At 36.6% G+C, this 27894-nt stretch overlaps 1 protein-coding gene across 3 annotated transcripts; it reads left to right on the top strand.

The window, feature by feature from the left end:
• The first annotated feature begins 79 nt into the window (after positions 1-79).
• Positions 80-27894, top strand: LOC123695287 (sodium-independent sulfate anion transporter-like). 3 transcript variants are annotated; one of them, XM_045641078.1, is made up of 15 exons: positions 80-261; positions 7308-7442; positions 12661-12731; positions 13622-13814; positions 15055-15159; positions 15465-15583; positions 15898-16060; positions 16891-17055; positions 18117-18278; positions 18795-18935; positions 19397-19542; positions 25525-25686; positions 26066-26219; positions 26999-27050; positions 27745-27894. In XM_045641078.1, exons 1-14 carry the CDS (start codon positions 228-230, stop codon positions 27043-27045), a joined length of 1797 nt encoding a protein of 598 aa, XP_045497034.1. In that variant the 5' UTR covers positions 80-227; the 3' UTR covers positions 27046-27050; positions 27745-27894. The 3 variants fall into 3 exon arrangements, with proteins under 3 accessions (XP_045497034.1, XP_045497033.1, XP_045497035.1); XM_045641077.1 differs by having other exon boundaries at positions 7295-7442; XM_045641079.1 differs by lacking the exon at positions 80-261 and adding an exon at positions 5708-5752.

Here is a 27894-nt window from a genome sequence, read left to right as displayed (position 1 = left end):
GCATTTTAGAACGAATATCAACTGTCACAGTAACTGTCAAAGTCAACTGTCGTCTTGTGTCATTTTATTTGAATTGTTCCAACTTCAAGTTTCTTCCCCATTGTTTACTAAATACTATTGAAATAAATTATAAATTAACTATGCTCTAATAGACTCAATTCTGCACTTTGTTATCTCTTTGTTTATATTGTTTTTTATAATTGTGCATATTGTACATAATTTGCAGAATGGATAGCGATGATCCCACACAGCCACTACTGGGTAAGTTTTTAATAATAAGTTTTGTAGGTAAAATTAAATTTTTAGCGGGATATCAGTTTACTAGATAAAAAAAATTGATGTCAAATTATTATTAAGTACCTATGTAATGAGGTTTGTACTTGATGAATATACAGTTGATTCTAGTAGTTTCTACTAGATTTCTAAATCATTTAACAATGAAATACATATATTTGTATAGAATATTATTTTATTATGTTATCGTAAGTCACAGGAACAATACTTATCTTAAAAAATGTAGGTAGAACATATGAAACTAAATAATATTATCCCGAAATTAATATCTTAATTAATTATCCCGAAAAAAGGCGATCGCTCGGATCCGTCCAACTATCGACCCATAGCCATCACTTCCTTGCTCTCCAAGATAATGGAAACCATTATCAATCGCCAGGTGCTAAAATATCTGGAAGAGCGCCAGCTGATTAGTGACCGACAGTACGGTTTCCGTCGTGGCCGGTCAGCTGGCGATCTTCTTGTTTATTTGACTCACCGCTGGGCGTCAGCGATTGAGAGCAAGGGGGAAGGCTTAGCTGTCAGCTTGGACATAGCGAAAGCTTTCGATCGGGTATGGCACAAAGCGCTTCTTGCGAAGCTTCCTTCCTATGGGCTTCCTGAGAAATTTTGCCAGTGGGTCGCCAGTTTTCTCACAGAGCGTAGCATGAGTGTCGTAGTCGACGGTTCATGCTCTGATCCTAAGCCTGTGAATGCTGGTGTCCCACAAGGCTGCGTTCTGTCTCCCACTCTGTTTCTTCTGCATATCAATGATATGCTGCTAGACGGTAGCATTCATTGCTATGCAGACGACAGTACTGGTGATGCAATATACACCGGCCACAGCAATATTTCTCAGGACCGCGTCATTGAGTGCCGGAACAACCTCGTGTCTTCAATAGAAACCTCCTTAGAAGAGGTGTCTAACTGGGGCCGACGTAACTTAGTCCAATTCAACCCCAAGAAGACACAGGTCTGCGCGTTCACCGCAAAAAAGCTTCCCTTTGTCGTAACTCCTCGTTTTCAGGGCATTCCTCTCTCTGCCACAGCTAGCATCGGTATTCTTGGTCTCGAAATCTCGAGTAGCGTACAGTTCTCCTGTCATCTGGAAGGAAAAGCCAAATTGGCTTCACAGAAACTTGGTGTCCTCTGTCGAGCGGGGCAGTATTTCACGTCGCACCACCGCCTTATGCTTTATAAGGCGCAAGTTAGGCCGCACATGGAATACTGCTCCCACATCTGGGCCGGGGCACCCCAACAACACCTCCTTCCATTTGACCGTATTCAAAGGAGAGCAGTACGACTCGTTAACGAGCCAAGTCTTACCGATCGGCTTGATACTTTGGCGCTGCGAAGAGACGTCGCTTCACTGTGTGTTTTCTATCGCATCTACAATGGGGAGTGCTCTGAGGAGCTGTTTGGAACAATACCTGCCGCTGAGTTCCATCATCGTACCGCACGCCACAAACTAAAATATCACCCACACCACCTTGACTCCTGGCGATCGACGACTGCGCCCTTCAAAAGAAGCTTCTTTCCGCGCACAACGAGTTTATGGAACGAACTTCCTCATGCGGTGTTTCCAAACGGTTACGACTTAGGGACCTTCAAGAAAAGAGCGTACTCCTACCTTAAAGGCCGGCAACGCACTAATAATGTCCCCGGCATTGCTGGTGCCTATGGGCGACGCAGTGCACTTAACATCAGGTGACGCGTCTGCTCTGTTGCCTCCTCTTGTATAAAAAAAAAAAAAAAAAAAAAAAAAATAGTGTGTCATTAGTTTGTACTTGTAGTTATTTCAATTTATTATTTTACTGCACAGATGAAACGTCCATGGATAAAATCAATTGTAGAAGTTAAATACACAATGTTTGGTAAGCAAATGGTTTTCAACGCATGTGATTGAGAGTATTTGCTCGCTTAAGAAAAAAAGAACAGTAGATCCTTGTGTTTTCTCCGCTTAGGGAGGTACCCTATTTTTCTGTGTATTCCTAAACTATTCACACAAACGCAACATGTCACCTGAAATCCAATTTATCTTATTAATTACCCTGAAGGTCTGCGGCTGCCTCTTCTCTTTATAACAAACTAGCTTACCGCCTGCGGCTTCGCCCGCTTGGTCTAAAACCTAATAAATTATATATTAAAAACCTTCCTCTTAAATCACTCTATTAAAAAAACCGCATCAAAATCCATTGCGTAGTTTTAAAGATTTAAGCCTACAAAGGGACATAGGGAAATAGGGACAGAGAAAGCGTCTTTGTTTTATACTTTGTACTTTGTAGTGACTAGCTTTCTGCCGGTGGCTTTGCCCACATAGTTAATGGAAATGTGGAATTCCTATTCTTGTGGGATTTCCGGGATAAAATCTATCCTATTTCCTTTCTTAAGTCTCAAGTGTGGATTATATTATTTCATTTTTTTTCTTCTTCAATGCAATATTAATTTAAAAATTTTGTACAGTAACAATCACTCTTATTATACTAGCAGTTTTCGTTGCTTGTGTATTTGCTTTATTTTAAATGTAGGAACTCAGTTTTTTAAATATTAAATTGTTTCAATGTTCATTGTTGCTTCTCATTTGTCAGTTTTAACAGTTTTTCTTAAACACTGAAGGGAGGGGGCGCCACTATCAAGTTTTTGTCGTGGTTCGAAAAAAATTGTACATCTGGGATTGAATTTTCAACTAATTTCTTATTAACTATGTATTTTCATTCCCTTCATCAATCTGTTGTATTTTATTGGAAGATAATTATTGTAGACATAATTTCGAAACTAAATTGATCAATATTTAACTCACACACATGCTTATTATTAGACATGGTCAACTTAATTTATTATAATCCGAACTCCAAGTGGTTACAATCTAAAAATGACTTTAATTTAAATTATTTGTGTGAACTTCCCAAAAATGGCATAGATATTTCTACAAAAATATTTTCTTCCTCATTGCCTCATTAAGATAAAAATAAATATTTATACATGCTTGCTTAAAAACCTTTTTCTTACCAGTAGATTGTTAATCTTTTTTTATTAAAATTACTGCAATCTATGTAAATATAATTTGCTGAGATTATGTTTTTATTCTATGTAGATTTATTATCTGTCTGCGTTAAAAGATGCTTTGTAATCGTTACACTACTAAATTACATAGATTTACTAATTATTAAGTTTTAAGAAATGGTCTGATGTCTGAACATACCATTCAAATAAATACTTAGTTTAAAGTTTTAATCAACTCTTTTCCCTGAGCCTATGTATTCATACTATAACTGTACCTTTATTTCGTTTGTTAATACGATAATAATATTAATTTGTATTATTAGTTGTAGTGTTGTTTTTGATAGAAATAGAATGTGCTCAACGATTTTGCCACTAGTGATATTATTCAAGCTTTACCAGTACGTTTTGTAACAGTACTTATTCCAGCGTGTGAGTGATGGTGCTACAGGAGCTGTCTAGCTCTGTCACTTTCCCAAACTGGATTTAGTACTGCAATAAGACGTATTGGTAACCCCCATTTCCAATCTTTACTATCCCCTCTCTCTACTCGTCGTGACGAAATAGCAGAACACAATAAACAATTTAAAATTTCGGCGTCAGTAGATAGCATGTATAATAAAAATATTTATCTGTCTTGTGACTCCGATATACGTATCGCTTCGCGCACGTGTCAGCAAATAAAAAGGCCTATGACATTAAATAGCGTAATTATACGCTACGTAATAGTGAGAATTGTTTCCTACAACTATAATTATATACCCGGAGCCCGCGGCTTCGCTTGCGTGATGTGTGATGTAGACTGATTGTTAATTTGAACTACCTTCAAGAAAAGAGCTTATTTGTCCATAAAAGGCCGGCAAAGCACCTGCAACACTTGAAGTGTTGCAGGTGTTTATGGGCGGTGGTGACCACTTACCATCAGGTGGCCCACCTGCCCCTTTGCTTGCTCTGACATAAAAAAAAAAAAAAAAAAAACCCTATAATCTTATCTCTGTACCAAATCTAACTTGTTTGAGCATGATTGATGAAAAAATTGTAAACATACATCCGAATTTTGATATATATATGTTGCAAACTTTAAAAAATAGGATATAATTACCTATAAGATTTTTTATTTCGTTGCGGAAATTTTTGTGGGCGATATCACAGTAATGCAGTAGCAAAATATGTAATGACAACCTATTACCTACTTATATATGTATTTTTTTTAATATTTAGAATCAAGTAGCTCGCTGATGTTGTAGTGCATAGTGCATTTGTTGCCTGAAATCAATAAATAAAAAAATAAAGTAGCCTTTAATAATTGATAAAACTGTCTGTTTTTTGTCAAATTTTTCCTACACTAACATACCTACATACTTTTTTGACACATTATTAGCAAACACTAACAGACATACATTTTTGCATATTAGCAGACATAGGTAAGAATGTACTTAAAACGATGTCACAATATAATATTTATTTTTTTAATAACTCGAATACAGATTATGCAGAATGTTTACATAACATTCGAATAATAATCTAAAGTTATGTAAACAGAATTGACTATTCATTAACTGTCTCAGGTCGTTGTATTGTGAAATCGTTTATCCCAATTAGTATTTAATATTATCGATTAAGAATTGTGCAGCAGGTCAAGCTAAGATTTTTTTAAGCTATTGCATAGCTTCTATCGCGGGCCTTGAGCGCGGGGACCGAATCGAGAAATTTCGTAACGAAAAAACCTCACGCTCCCCAGTCCGACAGGCGGAGGTGTGGCTTGAAGGCATAGCATGCAATAGCTTTACCGCGGCAGTACCCGAGTGCCACACGTCGTTTTTTTTTATTTTGAGGTTTTTTATTGTGATTTTTTTAACTAACTAAACTTGAGGAATAATATGCGACCTATCAACATGATATAATGTTAAAAAAATGCATTTCAATACTTATATCGTATCATAATATTTTAGTGTCGATAAAGGCGTTTAATTGTTAATCCACTAATAATCTAAATTATTAATCTTTGGACACCATTTAACTGGTTTAATTAGTATCTATAAGTACAAATCTAAAATTAGCGCGTTTAAAATTCTAAAATTCTCCAGTTCTTCGAAAAATCAGATCTGGATTAAAATTATCTAGATGCAAACCTTGTTATTCGATTAACCCATTGAGCCCCAAGCGGCCCGATCGGTCCATGACTCCACGACACAATAGATTTTCTATTGTGTCTGTGGTTCCGGGGCCTGAGTTATTAAATTATAAAATGCAATGTAAAATGCAGGTACAAAAGTTGCACCGCATCATGCAATTAAACTCACAATTGCACACATACTATTTATATTTTATTATAAAAAATGCAAGATAGCGAAGCATCGGATTTCGCTTGTATAGCGATAGTTAATTGCCCCACAGAGACATAGCACTTATAAGTTATAGTCATTTAGAGACACGTCGTGAGACGGGAGCCACGTGTTCATCATGAGCGGTGTTATTGGTATGATGATTTTTAATCTATACTTAATAATATTATAAAGTTGAACAGTTTGTTTGAACGCGCTAATCTCAGGAACTATTGGTTCGATTTGAAAAATGCTTTCGGTGTCAGATAGCCCATTTATCAAACAAGGCTATATATCATCACGCTAAGACCAACAGGAGCGGAGCACTGCGGTTGAAACCGCGGGGCGTAGCTACTGTAACTTAATATTTAAAAAAAAGAATAGAGAAATTACTAAAACTAGTACGTAATTAGCTTATGTTTTATATTCGAATGTGAGGAAAATTATTAAGATTATGCAAATGTGTTTATTGTTAATTATGGTGGAATGGGTTATTCATGAGATTTTTCCACGTGGTTTTTATAAGTAGTGTGTTGTGTATGTGTGTTGGTTATATATTGTACAGATAATAGTAAAGAATGCAACCAAATCTTATCGTCAAGTGACCCGTATATTTTTTTTTTAGATAATTTTATAACCTTCCGCTTTGAGTCTTTTAACGTCTTTAGTTTCCGATTTGTGAATGAAATTTTGTTTATATAAAATAAATTGTTGCCCATATAAAGAGTATATCAACTTTATTAAATATTGCCTATGCTGTATACTGTACTAACCATTTAAATAGTTTTAACTTTTAAGTAATAATAATATGTATATTCTTTGATGTAGGTAGTCTTAGAAACTTTAAATATAAAACTTCAGATATACGTTTATCATAGACTAGCTGTGTCGCGCGGTTTCACCTGCGCGGCTCCGCTCCTGTTGGTCTTAGCGTGATAATATATAGCCAATATTACCTACTCGTGGATAATGTACCTAGCTTTCGAATGGTGAAATAATTTTTAAAATCGGTCCAGTAGTTATGAGACTATTCATTACAATCAAACAAACAAACAAAGTTTTCCTCTTTATAATATTAGTATAGATATATAGTGTAAATGCGAGCCGGTTCTACAAAAATAAATATAAAGCCTATGATACTCAAAAAATGTAGCTTTCTGTTGGTAAAATATTTTTTAAAACCGTTGGAGTACCGTGAATAGTCTAAATACAAATAAAAATAAATCAGACCTCTTCACTTTTCAAGAATTTATTTCTCTTCTCTTGAAGATCCCCCCCGATTGTACTCGTCGCGGAACACAGATTCAAGAAGCATCTTCAAGCAAGCAAGCAAGCTTTGCAATGTAAATATAAACTAGCTTGCCGCGCGTGGCTTCGCCTGCTTTGCAGAAATCTCAACAAATAATATACTTACTAAGACCATCCTTCTTGAATCACTCTATCTATTACAAAATAGGGCGTTAAAATCCGTTTTTTAGTTTTAAAGACCTGAGCAGACATACATACATACATAAGAACAGGCGCGAAGCAACTTTGCTTTATATAATGTATCTTTACACAATTTCCTTTTACAATTTATCTCATACAATATATTATCTTTTAAAATTTCTTTTTACAATTATTTATCTTATACAATATATCTTTTACACTTTATCTTATACCATGTATTATTTTGTAATTTTTACGCATATGTGTAGTATCTTCTTTCAGGTGGCAGACAGGAAAGTCGGCTTCGTCGCACGACGTCGAAACTATGTGGTCTGCAGTCGTGGAAGCGGAGAGTGCCCATCACTATATGGCTGCCAGGATACTGCTTTGAATATCTCGTTAGGGATCTTATTGCTGGTAAGTTTGACTAACCTAATAATGACATAATTTTGAAAAAATAAAAAATATGCGATCTTTGATACCTGTACAAAGTTTGAATTAAAGCTGTCCGTTTAAAGTGGGTTAAAATCGAGTGTAAAAGAGTCGATTACACACAGGTAAAGTTAATTTAGGCATGTTCTAAATCTAAAGTACCTAAAGTGAAAGAAGTTCCTAATCGTCATATTCATGGTAAACATTTGTTTAGCAACAAAGTTGATTCATCATGTTGCAAAGTTGAGCCCGAGGAGCGACAACATTTAGTTTAAAGTTTCCAGCAACATTGTAGATCAACTGTTGCTCAACAAATGTTTAGCAGGAATATGAAGCTTTATGTCAAGTCTGTTTGCATGTGAAGTCCCATGTCCCCTAGTGGGGGTAAGGAGCAGATACATTATACATCTGTTTCACTGATCGATTTTCTTTAGGGACAAGTAGGTGATCAGCCTTCTGTGTCCAGTACTAGACCGAGACATTTTTTTTTCTTCGTCTCATATTCATAGTTTTAGGAAAATAATTCCGCTGATTAGTTTTTGGGATTTCAAATATTCGATAATAGAGTAAAACTGGAATAATCTTATTGGACACATGGTGGTGGTAAATTCCATAGTGTCGTGGTGTAAACAACCTCATAACATTTTAATTTTTAATATATTAATTTGGAGTGAGGTAGGTTCTGACTTCCTATGGAAAACCGGTCGTAATTTTTTTTTGTATATTTTTTAAATACTGACAGAATTAATTACAAACTAGTATTTTATTTTCGTGAGTAGGTATTCATTACGAATAAAATAGTTTTTTGTAACGATTTGCTCCTGATCAGGCTCGATATTCAAAACTGAGATAAATAATACTTATCTACTTCTATACTTAATATTATAAAGAGGAAAGCTTTCTAATTATGTATGTATGTATGTATGTATGGTTTTCACGCATAAACTACTGGACCGATTTTGATAAAATTTAGCACAGACAATCTTTAGACCCTGAGAAAGACATTATAGGCTATCTTTTATTGCGAAATATGTACCACGGGCGAGGCCGGGCGGACCGCTAGTAAATAATATAATTAATAAATCGCGTTCAAAATCGTTTAATTCTCTATTTGTAACTAATGAATTAAAGTGGTTTAATTACATTAAATGCAGTTCGAAAATCGAACAAAAAGTATAAAACAAGACTCATGTTAAATGGAGTGACTAACAATGTATTCAATTTAAGTAATTGATAATTATGAAACAGCATTAAATAAAGTAATTGGGTAGGTAAGTAAAGTAATTATCATTAGTAGACATTACTTTTCGTATCATTGCAATGTTCGACCTAGAAATATTTAGCAAGTAGATTAGAATGGTAATGCGATAATTTCTCTTCAGTCTATATATCGCTGTCTATATTTACATGTATTTTTAGAAAACAGTTAAATATTACATATTTCTAAAAATATTGAAAGATATACTTATCACCTTTATTTATGCTATTAATAAGATAATTATTTTTTTAACAAAAGCTAAACTGGACACCCAGTTCCGATCATTCGATTAGACCCATTATAATTGTGTAATTTTAATGGGTCCAACTGGAAGGCACTTGCTTTTAAACATTAAAATAATCATCAAAGTCGAAAGATGTGAGGTAACAAGCAAATAAAAAATTGTTTTACTAGAATTGAGAACCCTCACTATTTTTGATGTCGGTGATAAAATGAGTATCTAAATCACCCTGTATTTGTCCAAACGATTTATACAATATAGGAAATGCACTAGATATTAGCAAGTTAAGATAGAAAACGACTTTAACATAAACTATGCAAAACTAGTTGTTTTGGTTAGAGAAATCCGATAAAATACCGATTGGAAAGTATCATAATTTATTTGCAATTCCTTATAAATGTTATAGAAACTAAGTCGAATGTTGTTTATTTGTTGTTAACAAAATTTATTAGGTTTTACAATAAAAATTTGATTACTTATTATGCATACTACCTATAGAAACAATAAATAATGATCATGTGGCCAGGGCCGTCTTAGACTATGCCGGGGCCTTTGGGCACACAAGAATTGGGGGCCCTTTGAAACCAAACTAGTTATACAAATTTTTTCCCATAAATATATGTGTTTTTGCTCTAAATTGAAACTTAAAGAAGTAACCAATAAGAAATGAGAAAATTTTTGCTCCATTTTTTTATACATTTTACAAAAAAGTTACTTCTGACCAATTTTGTATTAGGTATATGGTCTTTTGATGAAACTTTTTTTCCTTATTTTTTGCTGCTGCTGTAATGGCGCTCCAAAGTTGACTTAAATTAAATTTAATTAAGAAATATTTTAAGAATTACTTTTTCAAATTACCTTTCTCTTTTTCAAATTTATCTTTTTAATATTAGCATCTGGATTTTTTGAAGTGAAACTTCTTTATCGGGGTTGGAAAAAAATTTAGTGTAACATTTTTTCGTTACGCGCCATTTTTTTCTTATCCCTACCACCGGCGTGATTCGATGTCTTCGACGACGTTTCTGTAAAGTTGCATATATGTACCTATATAATTTTTGGAAAAATAAGATTATAAAGAAGTTTCACTTCTTACGTGTGTACACAAGTACACGCACACATTATTCTTTCGTAGCCGTTTCTTATTAAAATGGTAGGAAGCTACATCTACAAATAATGTATTGATTCTTTTGTATAAATAATTTTATGATCTACAAGTACTAGTTCGCGTTCGCGTTCGAATTCGAATTGGTGTTGGAGTTTGAGTTTGTGTTCGCGCTCGCGTTCACGTTCGCTTTCGCGCTCGCGTTCGCGTTCGCTTTCGAGCTCGCGTTCGCGTTCGCGTTCGCGCTCGCGTTCGCGTTCGCTTTCGCGCTCGAACTCGCGTGCGCGCTCGCGTTCGCGTTTGCGTTCGCGTTCGCTTTCGAGCTCGCGCTCGCGTGCGCGCTCGCGTTCGCGTTCGCTTTCGCGCTCGAACTCGCGTGCGCGCTCGCGTGCGCGCTCGCGTTCGCGTTTGCGTTCGCGTTCGCTTTCGAGCTCGCGCTCGCGTGCGCGCTCGCGTTCGCGTTCGCGTTCTCGTGCGCGCTCGCGTTCGCGTTCGCGTTCGCGTTCGCGTTCGCGCTCGCGTTCGCGTTCGCGTTCGCGTTCGCGCTCGCGTTCGCGTTCGCGCTCGCATGCGCGCTCGCGTTCGCGTTCGTTTTCGCGTGCGCGCTCGCGTTCGCGTTCGCGCTCGCGTTCACGTTCGCTTTCGCGCTTGCGTTCGCGTTCGCGTTCGCGTTCGCGTTCGCTTTCGCGTGCGCGCTCGCGTTCGCGTTCACGTTCGCTTTCGCGTTCGCGTTCGCGTTCGCGCTCGCGTTCACGTTCGCTTTCGCGCTTGCGTTCGCGTTCGCGTTCGCGTTCGCGCTCGCGTTCGCGTTCGCGCTCGCATGCGCGCTCGCGTTCGCGTTCGTTTTCGCGTGCGCGCTCGCGTTCGCGTTCGCGCTCGCGTTCACGTTCGCTTTCGCGCTTGCGTTCGCGTTCGCGTTCACGTTCGCGCTCGCGTTCGCGTTCGCGCTCGCATGCGCGCTCGCGTTCGCGCTCGCGTGCGCGCTCGCGTTCGCGTTCGTTTTCGCGTGCGCGCTCGCCTTCGCGTTCGCGCTCGCGTTTGCGTTCGCTTTCGCGCTCGAACTCGCGTGCGCGCTCGCGTTCGCGTTTGCGTTCGCGTTCGCTTTCGAGCTCGCGCTCGCGTGCGCGCTCGCGTTCGCGTTCGCGTTCGCGTTCGCGTTCGCTTTCGCGTGCGCGCTCGCGTTCGCGTTCACGTTCGCTTTCGCGTTCGCGTTCGCGTTCGCGCTCGCGTTCACGTTCGCTTTCGCGCTTGCGTTCGCGTACGCGTTCGCGTTCGCGCTCGCGTTCGCGTTCGCGTTCGCGCTCGCATGCGCGCTCGCGTTCGCGCTCGCGTGCGCGCTCGCGTGCGCGCTCGCGTTCGCGCTCGCGTGCGCGCTCGCGTTCGCGTTCGCGCTCGCATGCACGCTCGCGTTCGCGCTCGCGTGCGCGCTCGCGTTCGCGTTCGTTTTCGCGTGCGCGCTCGCGTTCGCGTTCGCGCTCGCGTTCGCGCTCGCTTTCGCGCTCGCGTTCGCACTCGCGTTCGCGTTCGCGTTCGCGCTCGCGTTTGCGTTTGCGTTAGCGTTCGCGTTCGCGTTCGTGTTCGCGTTCGCGTTCGCGTTCGTGTTCGTGTTCGTAGTTTAGTTTTACCTAATTTCAGTGTAATGAAAGAAGACTTCGTCGAAGGTCGAAATGATTTAATTTATATAATATAAGTGAAACATCTTTAGGCGCGTTTAGAGTAAAATTTCAAGATCGCGTCATGGCAATACCGTCACGTCATGGAGTAAGGCGACCACGGCGACGATTCTTCTACAACGATCTTTGCATCTTGGTAATAGTGTGTGTACAAATTCACGCTGGATGTTTAGAAAATCATGTAATTTTTTAAACAGAAAACGTGTTTAAAAAATTGCAGATAATTTTTTGCACAGGGCAATGTGCGCTGACATTCAAAACATACAAGAAAATATAGAAAATAATACTAAACAAACCATACAGAGAAACCGCAACAAAAAAAAATCGTATATAAAAAGTATTATATTCTTGAAGTAAATCAAATTTGCAGAGTAATTTTCTGACAAAAAGTAATGATATCCCACCAAAAACATGAATGTAAAAACTGAACTCGGCTCCAATTTTTACATTTATGTTTTTGGTGGGATATCAATTATTAGTATCAATAGCGGATTCTATTCTCTAGCGTTTCTGCCACTTGTCTACAGGCCCAGAGATTAAAGTTTTGTCACAACGCCCATATTAAAAGCTAGGTATTCTGTAAACTTATACTTGTTATTATTTTCATAATTCCGAAAATAATTCAAGTAAATGTCTGATAAGTTAATTATAATGGTGTTCGAATCACTCGAATTATTTCTATACATAGATGTTTTGATTCGAATAAATCTGAAAATGATCTGACGTTCTGGCAACGAGAAAAGTGTATTGCTTTTAATAAAATATTTTGAGATATATGTGAGAAAAATTGTCTCCAAAAATCTCCTCCAGAGGGCCCCCAGACGATGGGGGGCCCTGGGCACTGGCCCCCTGTGCCCCTATGGTAAAGACGGCAATGCATGTGGCAATACTTATTTTAATCTAAATTTGTTTTTTGTATGTATTTTCAGGCATCACAGTGGGCCTTACATCCATACCTCAGGGAATAGCATATGCTATGGTAGCTGGTTTGCCACCACAGGTATGTAATGCACCTCATTTATCTATACTAATACATATTATAAAGCTGAAGAGTATGTTTGTTTGTTTGAACGCGCTCATCTCAGAAACTACTGGTCCGATTTGAAAAATTCTTTTAGATAACCCATTCATCGAGGAAGGCTATAGGCTATATATCATCACACTAAGACCAACAGAAGCGGAGCCACGCGGGTATAACCGCACAGCTAGTCAACTACACAGTATTAAACAAAGTCGCTTTCTCTGTCCCTATGTCCCTTTGTATGCTTAAATATTTAAAACTACGCAACGGATTTTGATGCGGTTTTTTAAATAAAAAGAGTGATTCAAGAGGAAGGTTTTAGTATATAATTTATTGGGTTTTAGACAAAGCGGGCGAAGCCGCGGGTGGTAAGCTAGTAGATTATAAGTTCGAAAAAAATAATAATAACAGAACGTAAAAGCAAATCCCTGTTTTCATAAGTCTATACAGTTTACATATTTGGTACTGATGATGGAATATTTTTGCTTTCGGACATATCGATTTTATAAGAATAAGTAATAAATACACTTTGTTTTGACTCTAGAAACAAATGTTAAATTTAAATACCTGTTTTCCGACTCCGTGAAGCAAAAATTTCATTCGTGGTTCAACGATTTTATAGTAAAAACTCCTCATAGTATGTAATAATATATTTTAATCGAGAGTGCTTACTATAGCATTAATCAATACAAGGAAGATGAAGATCCAGTAGATGGATTTTCTATTCATAATATGTAAAATTGCTATTCATAATATGTAAAAAAAACGGACAAGTGCGTGTCGGTTTCGCGCACTGAGCGTTCCGTACAATTTTTTTTATAAGTTGTAAATTTTTGTATGTATAGATAAAATACCTAAATTGTTTCCAGGTAGGCTTGTACTCCAGTATATTCCCCGGGCTAATGTATGCTATATTCGGCAGCTGTAAGGACGTGACAGTGGGCCCTACAGCTATACTAGCAGCTTTGCTAGCGAAATATGTCGCCAAGTCCGAGGATTTCGCATATTTGGCCAGTTTTTTGACGGGATTGGTCATTTTTTTGCTAGGTGTTTTGCAATTGGGTAAGTTATAATTAAAGTTAATATGTTAAGTGTATATTGCAAGTTATTTTCTGCATACTATTTTATAATTAAGAAGTATACGTTGAGTTATTCCGGAAACTTCTAAACCTATTTAATTTTTCGATAGTCAAACTCAAACATTTATTTATTCAATTAGACTTCTTCGAGAAGCACTTTTGAAACGTCATATTTTTATATATTTTTTTACATTTACCACCGATTCGGAAAGCAGAACGGAATGGAGAAGAACCGGCATGAAACTCCATAGTTGCTCTTTTTAATCTTGTCAGTCAAAGTAACTGTATTCCAATAAAATCATTGGTATAAAATGTTCAAGTAGTAATTTGTATAGTGCAAGAAAACATACAGATTATTAGTATACAAAGATCATTTAAACCTCACGTGAAACTACTTCACGTTAATGCCTAGATAAGATTCCAAAATCATAACACTAATCTTTACATTATGTTTACAATCGGCCACTCGTGCGCAGACTTGAAGATAAACTCCGTTTAAGTAAACTAGATAAGCCTTAACGCTTAAGCACATGAGTAAATAAATAGTACAGAGACAAAGCTTCATACAATCGCGCAAATAGTTTATACTACTACAAAGATAACACACACATGCGTACCACCGCAGATAATATTATAGGTACTATGTTCTCGTTTGTACGTACAGTACCACAAACTTAACTGATCCGGTGACGGTGTCACTGATGTCTATTTTAGTGCCGCTAAATAGTATTTCCCCGGATGCAAGGGTAAAAATAATGTCATTGCCAATAGTGTAAATTAACCTTAATAAGTAACTTTTTATTTATACAAAATATTCCGTATGAAAAGTCTGTGAAAATGTGACATTTCAAAAAAGGCGGCACGTAGTTCCAGTTTTTGCCACCGGGTCAATTAAGTTTGTGGCACTGTACACGGCGTAATTTTAAAATAACGATCAGTGATTCATTGACAGTTTGCCAGTTGACAACGTCATGTTTGTTTGTTTTCTGCAGTCGCAAGCTTTTGTATATTTAAAAAAAAAATGCCCTGTGTGTATGAATAATACTATAAATAGATAATTAAACCGTCAAAAGAATTACAATAGGAAAGTAAATAAATTTTCAACAACCCTATCAAATAGGTAAGCAATTTACACTTCTAAAGAAGCTTTGTCTCTGTACAATGTATTTACTCAGGTGGTTTAAGTAAACTCGGTTTAACGGTATTGTATCAATGGCTCGCAGGTTTTCTACTAGATTTTATATCGAAACCGGTTATAAGCGGTTTCACTACGGCGGCGGCTTTGCAGATATCGGCCGCACAGTTGAAATCTCTTTTCAGGGTTGCTGGTGAGTACTTTTTTATGCTGTACTGGCTGTGCCTCAATATATCCACAGCTTATATCTTTTCTAGCCTTGTATCATAAAAATCCGTTCAATTATTTTTGTGTGAAAGAGTTACAAACATACACCCATAGATTCTTACAACTTTCTATGTTATGTATTATAAAAAATAAGTACTTACAATTTTCTGCCCATCTGCCCAATCTAGCCAATCTTTTTGAACATGTTTACACGACTACAAACAGTAGTAACAATTTTGAAATGACTAATATAGGAATTGTTTTTGAGTAAAATAATTTCTCCATTTTCAGGGTCATCTGGCAACACTTTTATAAGCGCTTTAATAAATTTCTTCAAAAACATCGGTACAGTGCAACTATGGGACACTGTACTAGGAGTTGCAACAATTATATCTTTATTTTTAATTAAGGTGAGCGAGTCTTATTTAGTTTAAATAAATGAACTCTTATCAATGTAATTTGAGTGTCCTTTTAATTATAATTAAAATTCTTTAAAAAAAATAAGACAAGAGTTAATACTTTAATACTGTTAATACAGATAAACTTTATTACTAGACATGTATTGTAATGACATCACAGTTTGAACCATTGTTTCAGAATTTTTGAATTTTACAAAAATTTCTTATTCACATAACTTATTATGCAAATGAATGCAAACCCATATTTTTGTATTTTCACAAAAAGCAGATTAAACTTTAAGGTCAATAATTTTAAATGATTTCAGCGGTCAACAATAACCGCTCCTGAAGGTTCGTCAAAATGTCGCTCACTAACTTCAGCCACATGGTTGTACATAGTGCGGGCACGGAACGCGCTCGTCGTGTTCGTGGGTTCGATTCTAGCGTACGTACTGTTCTTGTATGGGAAAACGCCGTTTAAACTGACTGGTGAGTTGTTGGAAACTAATTTTGATTTAGTTTTGTGAATTAAATAGGTAAATAATGTATAGGGTTGCTTGCTAGATATTTAGAACTAGTAAAAGATATTACCAGTATCTAACTGCCAAAATAAGTTTATATAAATTTATAAAGAATAGAAAAAATTCGATCACGAGGCGGGACTTGAACCCGCATCCTTCGCGCCATTCCGGGGAGGATGCCTAACCAACTCAGCCACTCGTGACCCGCCTGAGCAATCGAATTTATTCTATCCTTTCAGTTTTATGTGTCTTAAGGGACACACCGCGCGCCATCTATTGAGATGATTTAACAACCATCTCAACCAATATGAAGCACTTTTCAGTGAATACAATATTGTAACGATGGAACACGACCTTTTTTGTTGAATTTATATTTTTGGTTTTATGGCATTCAAATGCTTTATAAATATAAATTTATAAACGAAATGGCGCGAAGGATGCGGGTTCGAGTCCCGCCTCGTTATCGAATTTTTTCTATTCTTAATAAATTTATATTTATAAAGCATTTGAATGCCATAAAACCAAAAATATAAATTCAAAATAAGTTTCTTAAATTTTAAGAATGTGTGAATTAATTGAAATTACTGCCACGAATCTTCAAAATTTAATACTCCCATCAAAAAAGTAAATCATAGGGCTCAACAATTCAAATATGACAATTCATATTATGTTTATGTTATAACAATTTATAATTAACTATTTTCACCTCAAAAAAATGCGCAACTAAAGAACTTTTCCCTTAAAAAAACAATTTATATTAAAACTACAATTTCAATTAACTTTTTATTTATTTCACAGGTACAATCCACGGGGGCCTCCCACGTTTCGGGCTCCCACCGTTCAGTACAACAGTGAACAACGTGACTTTGGGCTTCGACGGTATGCTCGCGGAGTTGGGGCCCGAGGGGCTCGTGATGCCCCTAGTCGCTATACTCGAGAGTATCGCTATTGCTAAGGCTTTTGGTTAGTATTTTGATTTTAGGAGATTTTTTAAAACACAATATTATGTATCCCGTAGCCACGCGGTAGACGCGACACAGCGTTCTACAATTTGATAATGTTATTCGATTCACAGCTATATAACTATTATCATAAAAAACAATATCTATTATTTGCAATTATATCTATAATGTAATATTATATATAACATTATTAACACACACAATACCATCTATTCTGCAGACGACGCACGGTAGATGCATTTCAGCGCTCTGCCATTCGATTATCAACCTTATGCCTATAACTATAAGACACAATATTTATCCCCAATCGAGAACCGCGCAGTAGCCGCGTGTAATGCTACGCCATTCGATTCTCGACCTTAATCCAATCGTATAGAAAACACAATATCATTTGTACCAGCTCGTTGCTGCGACACAGTGCGTCTCCATACGCCCCTCGACTTTGCCATACGATTCTCGACCTTAATCCTATGACTATAAACAACAATATCTCTATTCCCAGCTGGCAGCCGCGCAGTAGACGCGACACAAGAGATGCTAGCGCTCGGACTGCAACGCGTTCGCTTCCCTTGCACAACGCTTTGAGATTTGATTCACGACCTTATGTCGAAGACAATAAAACGCAATATCGTTTACCCGGCATTAATGTGGTAACTGCGCCACCGCGCTTTGCTATTCGACTCTCAACCTTACACTGCACACTATAAGATACAATATCGTCTATCCCTAATCGGCAGTCGCGTGCTAGTCGTGGCACCCAACTATGTCATTCGATTATCAACCTTATGCCTATTACTATAAGACACAATATTACAGCTGGCAGTCGCGCAGTAGACGCAACACAAGAGATGCTAGCACTTGGTCTGTGCAATGCGTTCGCTTCGCTCGCACAGAGCATGCCCGTTACTGGCTCATTCACATTCACCACGCTCAGACATTCGAATTTGGACCTTATATCCAATACCATAAACACAATATTGTCGAGCAGCCCCGTTATCGCGTTCTGCCATTCGATTGTCGACCATAATCCTATGACTATAACAACAATATCTCTATTCTTAGCTGGCAACCGTGCAGTAGACGCAACACAAGAGATGCTAGCACTCGGGCTGAGCAACGCGTTCGCATCGCTCGCACAGAGCATGCCCGCTACTGGCTCGTTCACTAGAACTGCACTCAATCATGCGAGTGGGGTTGTTACACCCGCCGGGAGTTTCTTTAAAGGTGAGCGAAATTGTGTTTGCGTCTAGGTGAAATTGGTAAATAGTTTAAAGCTATTGCATAGCTTCTATCGCGGGCCTTGAGCGCGGGGACCGAATCGAGAAATTCTGTAACGAAAAAACCTCACGCTCGCCACGTGTGGCTTGAAGGCATAGCATGCAATAGCTTTACCGCGGCAGTCCCCGATTGACACACGGCGTTTTTTATGTTAGAGCGAGTTACTGATTTGGTTTTTCCTGTATTGTTAGCGATCACCACTCGTAAAGATATAAAAGTAAATTGTAATGTAAATATTTTTAAAAAGGAAAGAGTAGTTTTTCAGTTATTCGCAACAAATAAACAATCAATATTTTCTGTTTATAAAATAAATATTAGTATTTCTATACTACTCTATATATATTACATATGACGTATATTCTGTAAAAGTAATCATATAACAGTTTTGAAACAAATATTGACTTCTTTTTAAATCCATGCCGTCATCTATCATTTTTTACTCAAATGTTTTATTTCTTTCAGCGTGTCTAGTGTTGCTATCAGTAACACTGCTCGCGGAGGCGTTTTATTTTATCCCACGAGCAACACTGGCGGGAATCATCATGGTTGCCATGATTTCTATTATAGAACTATCAATTGTTAAACGGCTTTGGCAGAATAGCAGTAAGTAAATTATTTATTACACATACAAACATTTAAAAATATTTTCATTTGTGAGAGAAAATGATGACGAGGCTAATTTGTCTTATAATCCAAAACACGTTAATAGTGTGGAACTAGAAAATATAATAATTATTACAAATAATATCTGCATATAGTTTGGTAAACACTTTATCCATACTAATATTATAAATGCGAAAGTAACTCTGTCTGTCTGTTACTCAATCACGCCTAAACTACTGAACCAATTTGCATGAAATTTGGTATGGAGATATTTTGATACCCGAGAAAGGACATAGGCTACCTTTTATTGCGAAATATGTACCACGGGCGAAGCCGGGGCGGACCTCTAGTAGTTTATAAATCGACGAGTTGGGTCAGATTTTAATTTTTACTTCGTTATCACGGATGACTGTTTACTTAAGTAAGATCACATTCTTAAAAGTAAAATTAATTTGTTTTAGAAGCGGAACTCTGCGTGTGGTTGCTGACAGTGGTGCTGGGAGCGTGTGTGGGGCTGGAGTATGGTATCGCTGGTGGTGTGGCCGCTGATGCTTTGCGGGCGCTGTTCACTGCTGCACGACCGCACTTGCATACAGAGTGTGTTAAGGTACCAGGCTCACATATACTATAGGAGATGCATGCGAAAACTTCTCATTATAAAACTTATGAAAGCCGATAACTAGGTTCACATAAACCGTAGAAGCTGTATAAAACACGACGGATTGAGAGGGTAGAGGTACCAGGCTCGCATATTCTATAGGAGATGTGTGAATCTATGGATGAACACATGCATCTAGTCCCTCTACCTAACTCGGCAAAGTTCTAGAATTACTCTGCGTGTGGTTGCTAACAGTGGTACTAGGAGCCTGTGTGGGGCTGGAGTATGGTATCGCTGGTGGTGTGGCCGCTGATGCTTTGCGGGCGCTGTTCACTGCTGCACGACCGCACTTGCATACAGAGTGTGTTAAGGTACCAGGCTCACATATACTATAGGAAATGCATGCGAAAACTTCTCAAACTTATGAAAACCGATATTTACAAGGCTCACGCCCTTAGTACACCGACGCATTCGCGTGCGGCAGCGAAACAACGAAAAATCTGTCAGTAGTGCGGCAGGTTTTCGCATATGATATGTCTCACTCTAGCACATAGATAGATGAAATAGTTGCGTCCTTGTCAGTATTGTTTCGCAAGGAACTGCGAAATGGCCATTACACAAGGCGTGTTAAAAAGCTGTATAAAAACATGACGGATCACGGATTGATAGGGGTGAAGGTACCAGGCTCGCATATTCTGTAGGAGATGTGTGAATCTCCTCGGGAAAGTTCTAGAATTACTCACTGCTGCTAGACCGCACTTGCATACAGAACGTGTTAAGGTACCAGGCTAGCTGGTATATACCATCTATACTAATAATATTATAAAGCTGAAGATTTGTTTGTTTGTTTGAACGCGCTAATTTCAGGAACTACTTTTTCGATTTGAAAAATACTGTGTTTACCCATTTATTGAGGAAGGCTATAAGGTTACGTATCCGCGCACGTCTCTCAAAAGCACTCTTAAACGTTCATCAGTTCTGCAGAATTGCATAAGGTATCATATACATCGTAGGATCGTACTTGAGAAATAGATTATAGTTCCCTAATCTATAATAAACTCAATCAGGTTTTAAATATCTACCCACTCTGTAATTTTAAACTTAAAAATATAGTCCTTGATTGGCTTTTGTCCCGTTCGTATGAATAAACTAAAACTTGGAAAAACCCATACACACTTGCACATACTTATACACACACACACACACACACACTCAGATACTCACACACTCATATACTCATACATATACTCACGAATGTTGATTAACAATGATTTATATAATATTGTATGTAGCAACACTGCGTTGGTTGTGACACTGTGTCAACTGTCAGTTATGAAGGAAGTTTTATATAGTCTGTAATCTGCAAGATGTAAGAGGTTCCCCATGTTGTTGTGTGATTAATAAAGGCACGCTTCAATGATCAAAGTTTGTATCTTTAATCATCCCCGCAATCCTTAACAGGGTTATGGGCCCAGTAACACAGCCAAGTAAAGCCATCGGATATATGGTGAATTAATGAGTATTAAAGGACAGAAAATGTCAAAAGAAAAATATCAAATTGTCCCTTTCGCGGGGGACAATTACAACGCATGGGAGTTTAGATTGAAAAGTATCCTGCGGGATAATGGAGCAATAGAGGCGATCGAAAAGGAGGATTTCAGTAAATCTACAAATAACAAGCAATTGGAAGCTAAAGCCCAGGCTATTATAATAGCGGCAACCGCCGACAGTCATCTCGAATACTTGAAGGACAGATCTGCATATCAAATGATTAAAAGCATGGAAGACAGCTTTAAGAAGAAAGGTACACGATCTAAATTATTTATAAGAAGAGAATTATCCGATATGAAATTCGACGAACGGAAATCTTTAATGGAACATTTTATTGACATGGAAAAGCTATTTGCACAACTCGGGGATGCTGGCAGTGAGCTCTCGGAAGAAGAAAAGGTTAACTATTTACTACTATCCATGCCGAAATCTTATGAAGGCATTATCACGGCGTTGGAAACTATGGAGGAATTGAAAATGGACTTTGTGAAAAACAGACTGCTTGGAGAAGAGGAAAAACGAAACAGAGGAGCGATCAAATCCCTTGATTCTTCAATCTTTTTGTGTTATGGATGTGGACGCCCCGGACACAAAAAATTTCAGTGTAGGAGCACTCAGCAGGCACGACACAGGACTGGTGACTGGAGACTTCACAGCCGTGGACGTGGCGACTGGAAGTACAACGGAGGCCGAGACGACAGTAAGGCTACTCGTCATCAGACCCAGGGGAGAGGTAGAGGAAAGTCATTTCTTACCGGCACTGAAAATACTGAAGGTAACAAATTTGTAAGTTTTATGTCCTTTAGCGCTGACACTGAACAGCAGAATAAGAATAGTTTTAAATGTGTTATAGACTCAGGTAGTTCATTTCATCTTGTAAATGACATTAATTTATTCTCTAATTATTGTAAACTGGATAAGCCAATTAAAATTTCAGCTGCCAAAAATGATGTTGATTTAGAAGCTGTTGGTATAGGAAAAATAAAATGTTATTTAAGTGATTTTAAGGTTAATATTATATTAAATGATGTGTATTATGTACCACAATTAAGGAAAAATTTAATATCTGTTTCCAAAATGGAAAAGCATGGTTTAAAGATCATCTTCAATGAAGGGGAAGTTAAAGTTTTCTCACAAACCAATGAATTGTTTATGGTTGGGCATAGACTAGGATCCCTTTATTTTGTAGAATTTGAAGTAATATTTAATGATTGTTATTATGGTGAAAAATCAGACACAAAAGATAATTTAGTAGAAATTTGGCATAAAAGATTTTCTCACTTAAGCTATAGTAGTTTGAAAACTTTAGTAAATAAAAATATGGTTGATGGTTTAACTGATTTGAAAGAAAAAAATTTAGAAAATAAACATTGTGAATCATGCATACTTGCTAATATTACACGCCTTCCTTTTAATGGGAGAATGTATAAGGCTAGGAAACCCTTAGAACTAGTACATACTGATGTTTGTTCTGTTAGCCCGTCTACGTGGGACGGATATAAATATTTTGTTACTTTCATAGATGATTTTACCCATTTCACTGCAGTTTACTTATTAAGAGACAAGTCTGAAGTTTTTGAATATTTCAAGACATATTATAATTATGCTAGTAATCATTTTGGTCATGGTATATTGAAGTTAAAGTCAGATAATGGTGGTGAGTATATTTCTAGAAATTTTAAATCTTTTTGTGATGAAAAGGGCATAGTATTGCAGTATACAGCTGCATATAATCCTGAAATGAACGGAGTAGCTGAGAGAATGAATCGTACTCTGACTGAAAAGGCGCGTGCATTATTGTTAGATTCACAACTTTCTAAAGAGCTTTGGGGCGAGGCCCTGAGATATGCGGTATATGTCACTAATCGTAGTCCCACTGCTTCTCTTAATGTTACACCATTTGAAATGTGGGAAGGAAGACGTCCTAATGTATCTAATTTCAGAATGTTTGGGTCATCTGCATATGCCCATATTCCTCAAAAACTCCGAATGAAGTTAGACCCTCGTGGTATTAAATTGAAAATGGTTGGTTATGCTCCAGGGGGATATAGATTATGGGATGATAATAAAAGGAGAATATGCATAGAACGAAACGTATTGTTTAGGGAAGAAACATGTTCAGAGTCACCTGAAACGGTTAGTATTGATGCGGAGTCTATCTCGGACAGGAAGGAGAAGGTTGGTAGTAGTAGTCCTGATAAAACCCAAACCAATAGTACTGAGAAAATTTTAATTTCTGATAATAATTTAGAATCATTACAATTTGAAGAAAGGAATATAGATAATGTTAATTCTAGGGAAAATAGAAAGAAAACTAAACCAAAATATTTACAAGATTTTGTTACTGATGATTCAGATTTAGGTGATATATTAATGGCATCATTTTTGTCTTGTTCTAATGGTAATGTTCCAGAAAAGTATAATGATATAGATTCTTATGACGATAAGGATAGGTGGTATGAAGCGATAAATGAGGAAATTAAATCTTTAGAGGATAACAAAACTTGGGAAGTTGTAGAAAAACCAAACGATGTTAAGTTAATTGATTGTAGATGGATTTTTACAAAAAAGGCGGGTGATGTATATAAAGCTAGATTAGTTGCAAGGGGATTTCAACAGGAAGGTAGCTTTAATGAAATTTATTCTCCTGTTTTGAAATTACAAACTCTCAGAGTTCTTTTATCATTAGCTGTTCAAAGGAACTATTTAATTCATCAAATGGATGTTAAAGGTGCTTTCCTTCATGGTGAAATTGATGATGTTGTATACTTAAAGCCCCCACCTGGTATAAATATAGATAAAAATTATAAAAATTATGTTTTGAAATTGAATAAATCACTGTATGGTCTTAAAAAATCTTCAAAAAATTGGTATAATAAATTTTATAGTTTTATGAAGAGTAAAGGATTTCAAAGAGCAGAAAGTGATTATTGTTTATATTTTAAGGATGGTATTTACATTTTGTTGTATGTGGATGATTTACTAATTTTGGGTGAGGACAATTTAAGGATAAATAATGTTAAAGAAATGTTATATACAGAATTTAAAATGAAAGATCTAGGATCTAAAAAATTAAAATATCTGGGTATTAATATTATTCAAGATAGTGATTGTTTGTATATTAACCAGAAAGAGTATTTAGAGTCTATATTAACAAAATTTGGTATGTCTGAAGCAAATACTAGTGAATCACCCATGGAAGTTAATGTTAATCTTGATGATTGTACGATTGATTACTCTTTAGAGCATAAATGCAGAGCTTGTATAGGTTCTTTAATGTATGCTGTAGTAGGTTCAAGACCTGATTTGTGTGCTTCTGTTTCATATTTAGCAAGATATCAATCTAGACCATCAGAAAGGTTATGGCAATGCTTGAAAAGGATTTTAAGATATGTTAAAGGTACCATTAATCATAATTTAAAATATACTAAGAATTGTAATTCCGAACCACTAGTTGGATATGCTGATGCAAGTTTTGCTGTAGATAAAGATAGGAAATCTGTAACTGGTTATATATTTAAAGTATTTGATAACAGTGTTATTTGGCGTTGCAAAAAGCAAAGCACTGTAGCTTTAAGCACTACTGAGGCAGAGTTATACTCCCTCAATGAAGCAACTCTAGAGGCTTGTTGGATTAGGAAATTATTAAATGAGTTAGACGTTAATTGTAATACCACTACCATATATGAAGACAATAAAAGTACAATATTTTCTGTATGTAATCCTGATCAAAAAAGAATGAAACATGTGGATGTAAAATACAACTTTGTTAAACATAAAATAGAATGTAAGGAAATTTGTGTTATGTATATACCTACAAAGCAACAAATAGCTGATATTTTTACGAAACCATTAAATAAAATCTCCCATAATTATTTTGTACCTAAATTAGGATTGGAATAAAGTTCAGTTCGCATTGTGTATTTTTAGTTTGTTAGTTTTGGTTAATACAAATTATTGTATTGTTAGTTCTTACTTATTCATTGTAGGTAATGTTAGTTATGTTGATATAAATCATTGGGGGGAGGTGTTGATTAACAATGATTTATATAATATTGTATGTAGCAACACTGCGTTGGTTGTGACACTGTGTCAACTGTCAGTTATGAAGGAAGTTTTATATAGTCTGTAATCTGCAAGATGTAAGAGGTTCCCCATGTTGTTGTGTGATTAATAAAGGCACGCTTCAATGATCAAAGTTTGTATCTTTAATCATCCCCGCAATCCTTAACAACGAATACACACCTTAAGTCTCACAAACACACTTGCTATCTAGAATTTTGCTTTTACGGATGCCATCGTAATTTAAGTCTATGTACAATTTGTTATTATGTTCCAAATAAAGAATTTTTGTTCTTTTTTTATTATTCTGGAGATGCCATTTCATTCAATGTACCCATTAAAATATTTTTTGTTTAAATAATTAATTTTTTTCAACAGCTCGGTAACCAGGACTGCATAATCATAACCTTCACGGGCACACTTTCCTACGCGTCAGCGGAACATGTGGCCCACACAGTGCGGTCGCTGGTTCAAATCCGTAGCCTCGTGTTTGTGTTCGATGGCAGGCAGTTGAGGGCCTGCGATTTTGGTGTTGCTGAGGTAAAAATCAACCTTATTTAGTGTGTGGTTAGGTATGTTTTTGTTTGGCTTTGAAATTTTTAGTTAAGGAACAACAAGTCATATTAATATTTTATAAAGAATCGAGACGAAAGAAGCGAGTTGGAATCCTGCCGAGTGACAGATTTTTTTCTATTCTTTGGAAAATTCTTATTTTTAAAGCATTTGAATGCTATAAAATTAAAAATAAAAACATTAAAAAATAATGATTTGCGAATTAATAATGATTTGCGAAATAATGATGAGCGAACGCCAATTTTCGTACTGACAGATTATAATAATTAAAATTTGGGATTTCAAAACTAAATCTTATTGTTACTTCATAAGATATATTATCACCTAACACTTATTTTTTCCGCAGAATCTTACTACTGTGATATTAGATTTAGAGAAGAACAAGCATAGCGTGCTGTTGTGGAACTTCGACGTGAAAATCCGCAAATTGTTTGAAGATATCTCGCAGGATATGTCGCACAAGTTCGTTAGTGGACCCAGTTTAGAAGATTTAGTATTAGGTGAGAAATGATTTTTTATTTCATTAATTCATCATTACCATCATTATTAAAATCGTCATCATCGTCATCATTGTCCTGATCATAACGTCATTGCCACCATCGTCAGCGTCGTCATCGTCATCACTGTCGTTATCGTCAACATCATCACCATTGTAGTCATCGACAACGTTGCCGTCGTCATCATCTTCGCTGTCATCATTGTAACCATCGTCACAATCGTCATCGTCATCTCTATCGTTACTATTACATTATCGACATCAATGTCAACGTAATAATAAAAAAACGACGTGTGGCACTCGGGGACTGGGGCGGTAAAGCTATTGCATGCTATGCCTTCAAGCCACACCTCCGCCCGTCGGAGTGGGGAGCGTGAGGTTTTTTCGTTACGGAATTTCTCGATTCGGTCCCCGCGGTCAAGGCCCGCGATAGAAGCTATGCAATAGCTTAAAAAAAAGATTTTTTACGTAGGTACTCAGTGTATGCAAAACTATAACCTCCTTTGAGTTTAGGTGCAAGTGCGAGTTTAGGGCAAGGGTGGGACAACCTGTATTATATATTTTATATAAATTTAATTATTTAAATCTTCTCTTCTCTTTTATACATAGTGAGATAATGTTATTAGATGAAATAATGTGAATCAAAATTATACGTGTAATTATTTTAAACCATAAAATGTACCAATAAAATATCTCTAAAATTTAACATTTATAAATTTTAAGACTTCCAATGTCAATTTATTAATTATTTTATGACTTTTAAACGCAATATTTTATTTCCAGGTTTACAGTCTGCAAGACAAGACAGTAGCATAAGTATACCAACGTGATAGTATAATATCACAGTATTACAATATTATTTCCTACAGTAATGAAACGCCTTTGATGTCGCGCGATGCCGCCGCCAGCGTAGGTACTTACGCTGCCACACGAAAATACGCTAGGGTTGCATAAAATGGGAAATAAAACAATTTGATTATTAATATTATGATGAAATCATTTATTCATATGTACATTCAAAATAATTGCGATTATTAAATCTGATGTAATTATTTGTTCATAAATATATAATTACAGATATTGCACTGCTAAATATTATTTACGTGGACACTTTATTTTTGGATGTTCTTAATTGTATATTTTATCATTTAACTAAGTAATGCATTCGCATTGGGATGTACATTGTACAATCTGATTAGAAAATAACAATATATGCATAGCTTTGATTTTAATTCAACAGATACAATTAATACAATCTTTCTGAAATATTGTTTCCTTCTGGGATTTCAATGTAGATTTACATCCGTAAACGGAATAGTTTGTGCGCGCCATAATAGAATATGTAAGTACCTATGTATAATAAAATTATTACATAAAAAATACGACTGCGTCGTCCTTTCGCGATAGTTAATGCAAACTCAGTGTGATTGCATTAAGCGGCCCGCGTCGCCCGACCCCCCGCCAGTTCCCCTCCGTTTCTCTGCACAAGTACATTCGTCGCACTACTGTAGGAAATATGGTAATACTGTGATAATATTATGTAAAAATAATTAAAAACAAACAGGGTTTAGTTCTTCCAATTAATGTAGATACAGAATGTGATATTATTAATAATATGTATACAATTATTTATTAATATAAATATTGTAAATTGTAAAATAAATAATTTTTATTAATGC

This window comes from Colias croceus, chromosome 11, assembly GCF_905220415.1.
Source record: "Colias croceus chromosome 11, ilColCroc2.1".
NCBI lineage: Eukaryota > Metazoa > Arthropoda > Insecta > Lepidoptera > Pieridae > Colias > Colias croceus.
Note: the sequence above shows the minus strand (reverse complement) of the source record. Positions and strands in the feature narration are given on the sequence as shown.

Coding starts and splice junctions, on each gene's coding strand:
- LOC123695287 (XM_045641077.1), top strand. CDS start 238: ATGATCCCACACAGCCACTACTGG. Junction 18,279..18,794: donor CGCCGGGAGTTTCTTTAAAG/GTGAGCGAAATT, acceptor TATTTCTTTCAG/CGTGTCTAGTGTTGCTATCA. Junction 18,936..19,396: donor ACGGCTTTGGCAGAATAGCA/GTAAGTAAATTA, acceptor AATTTGTTTTAG/AAGCGGAACTCTGCGTGTGG.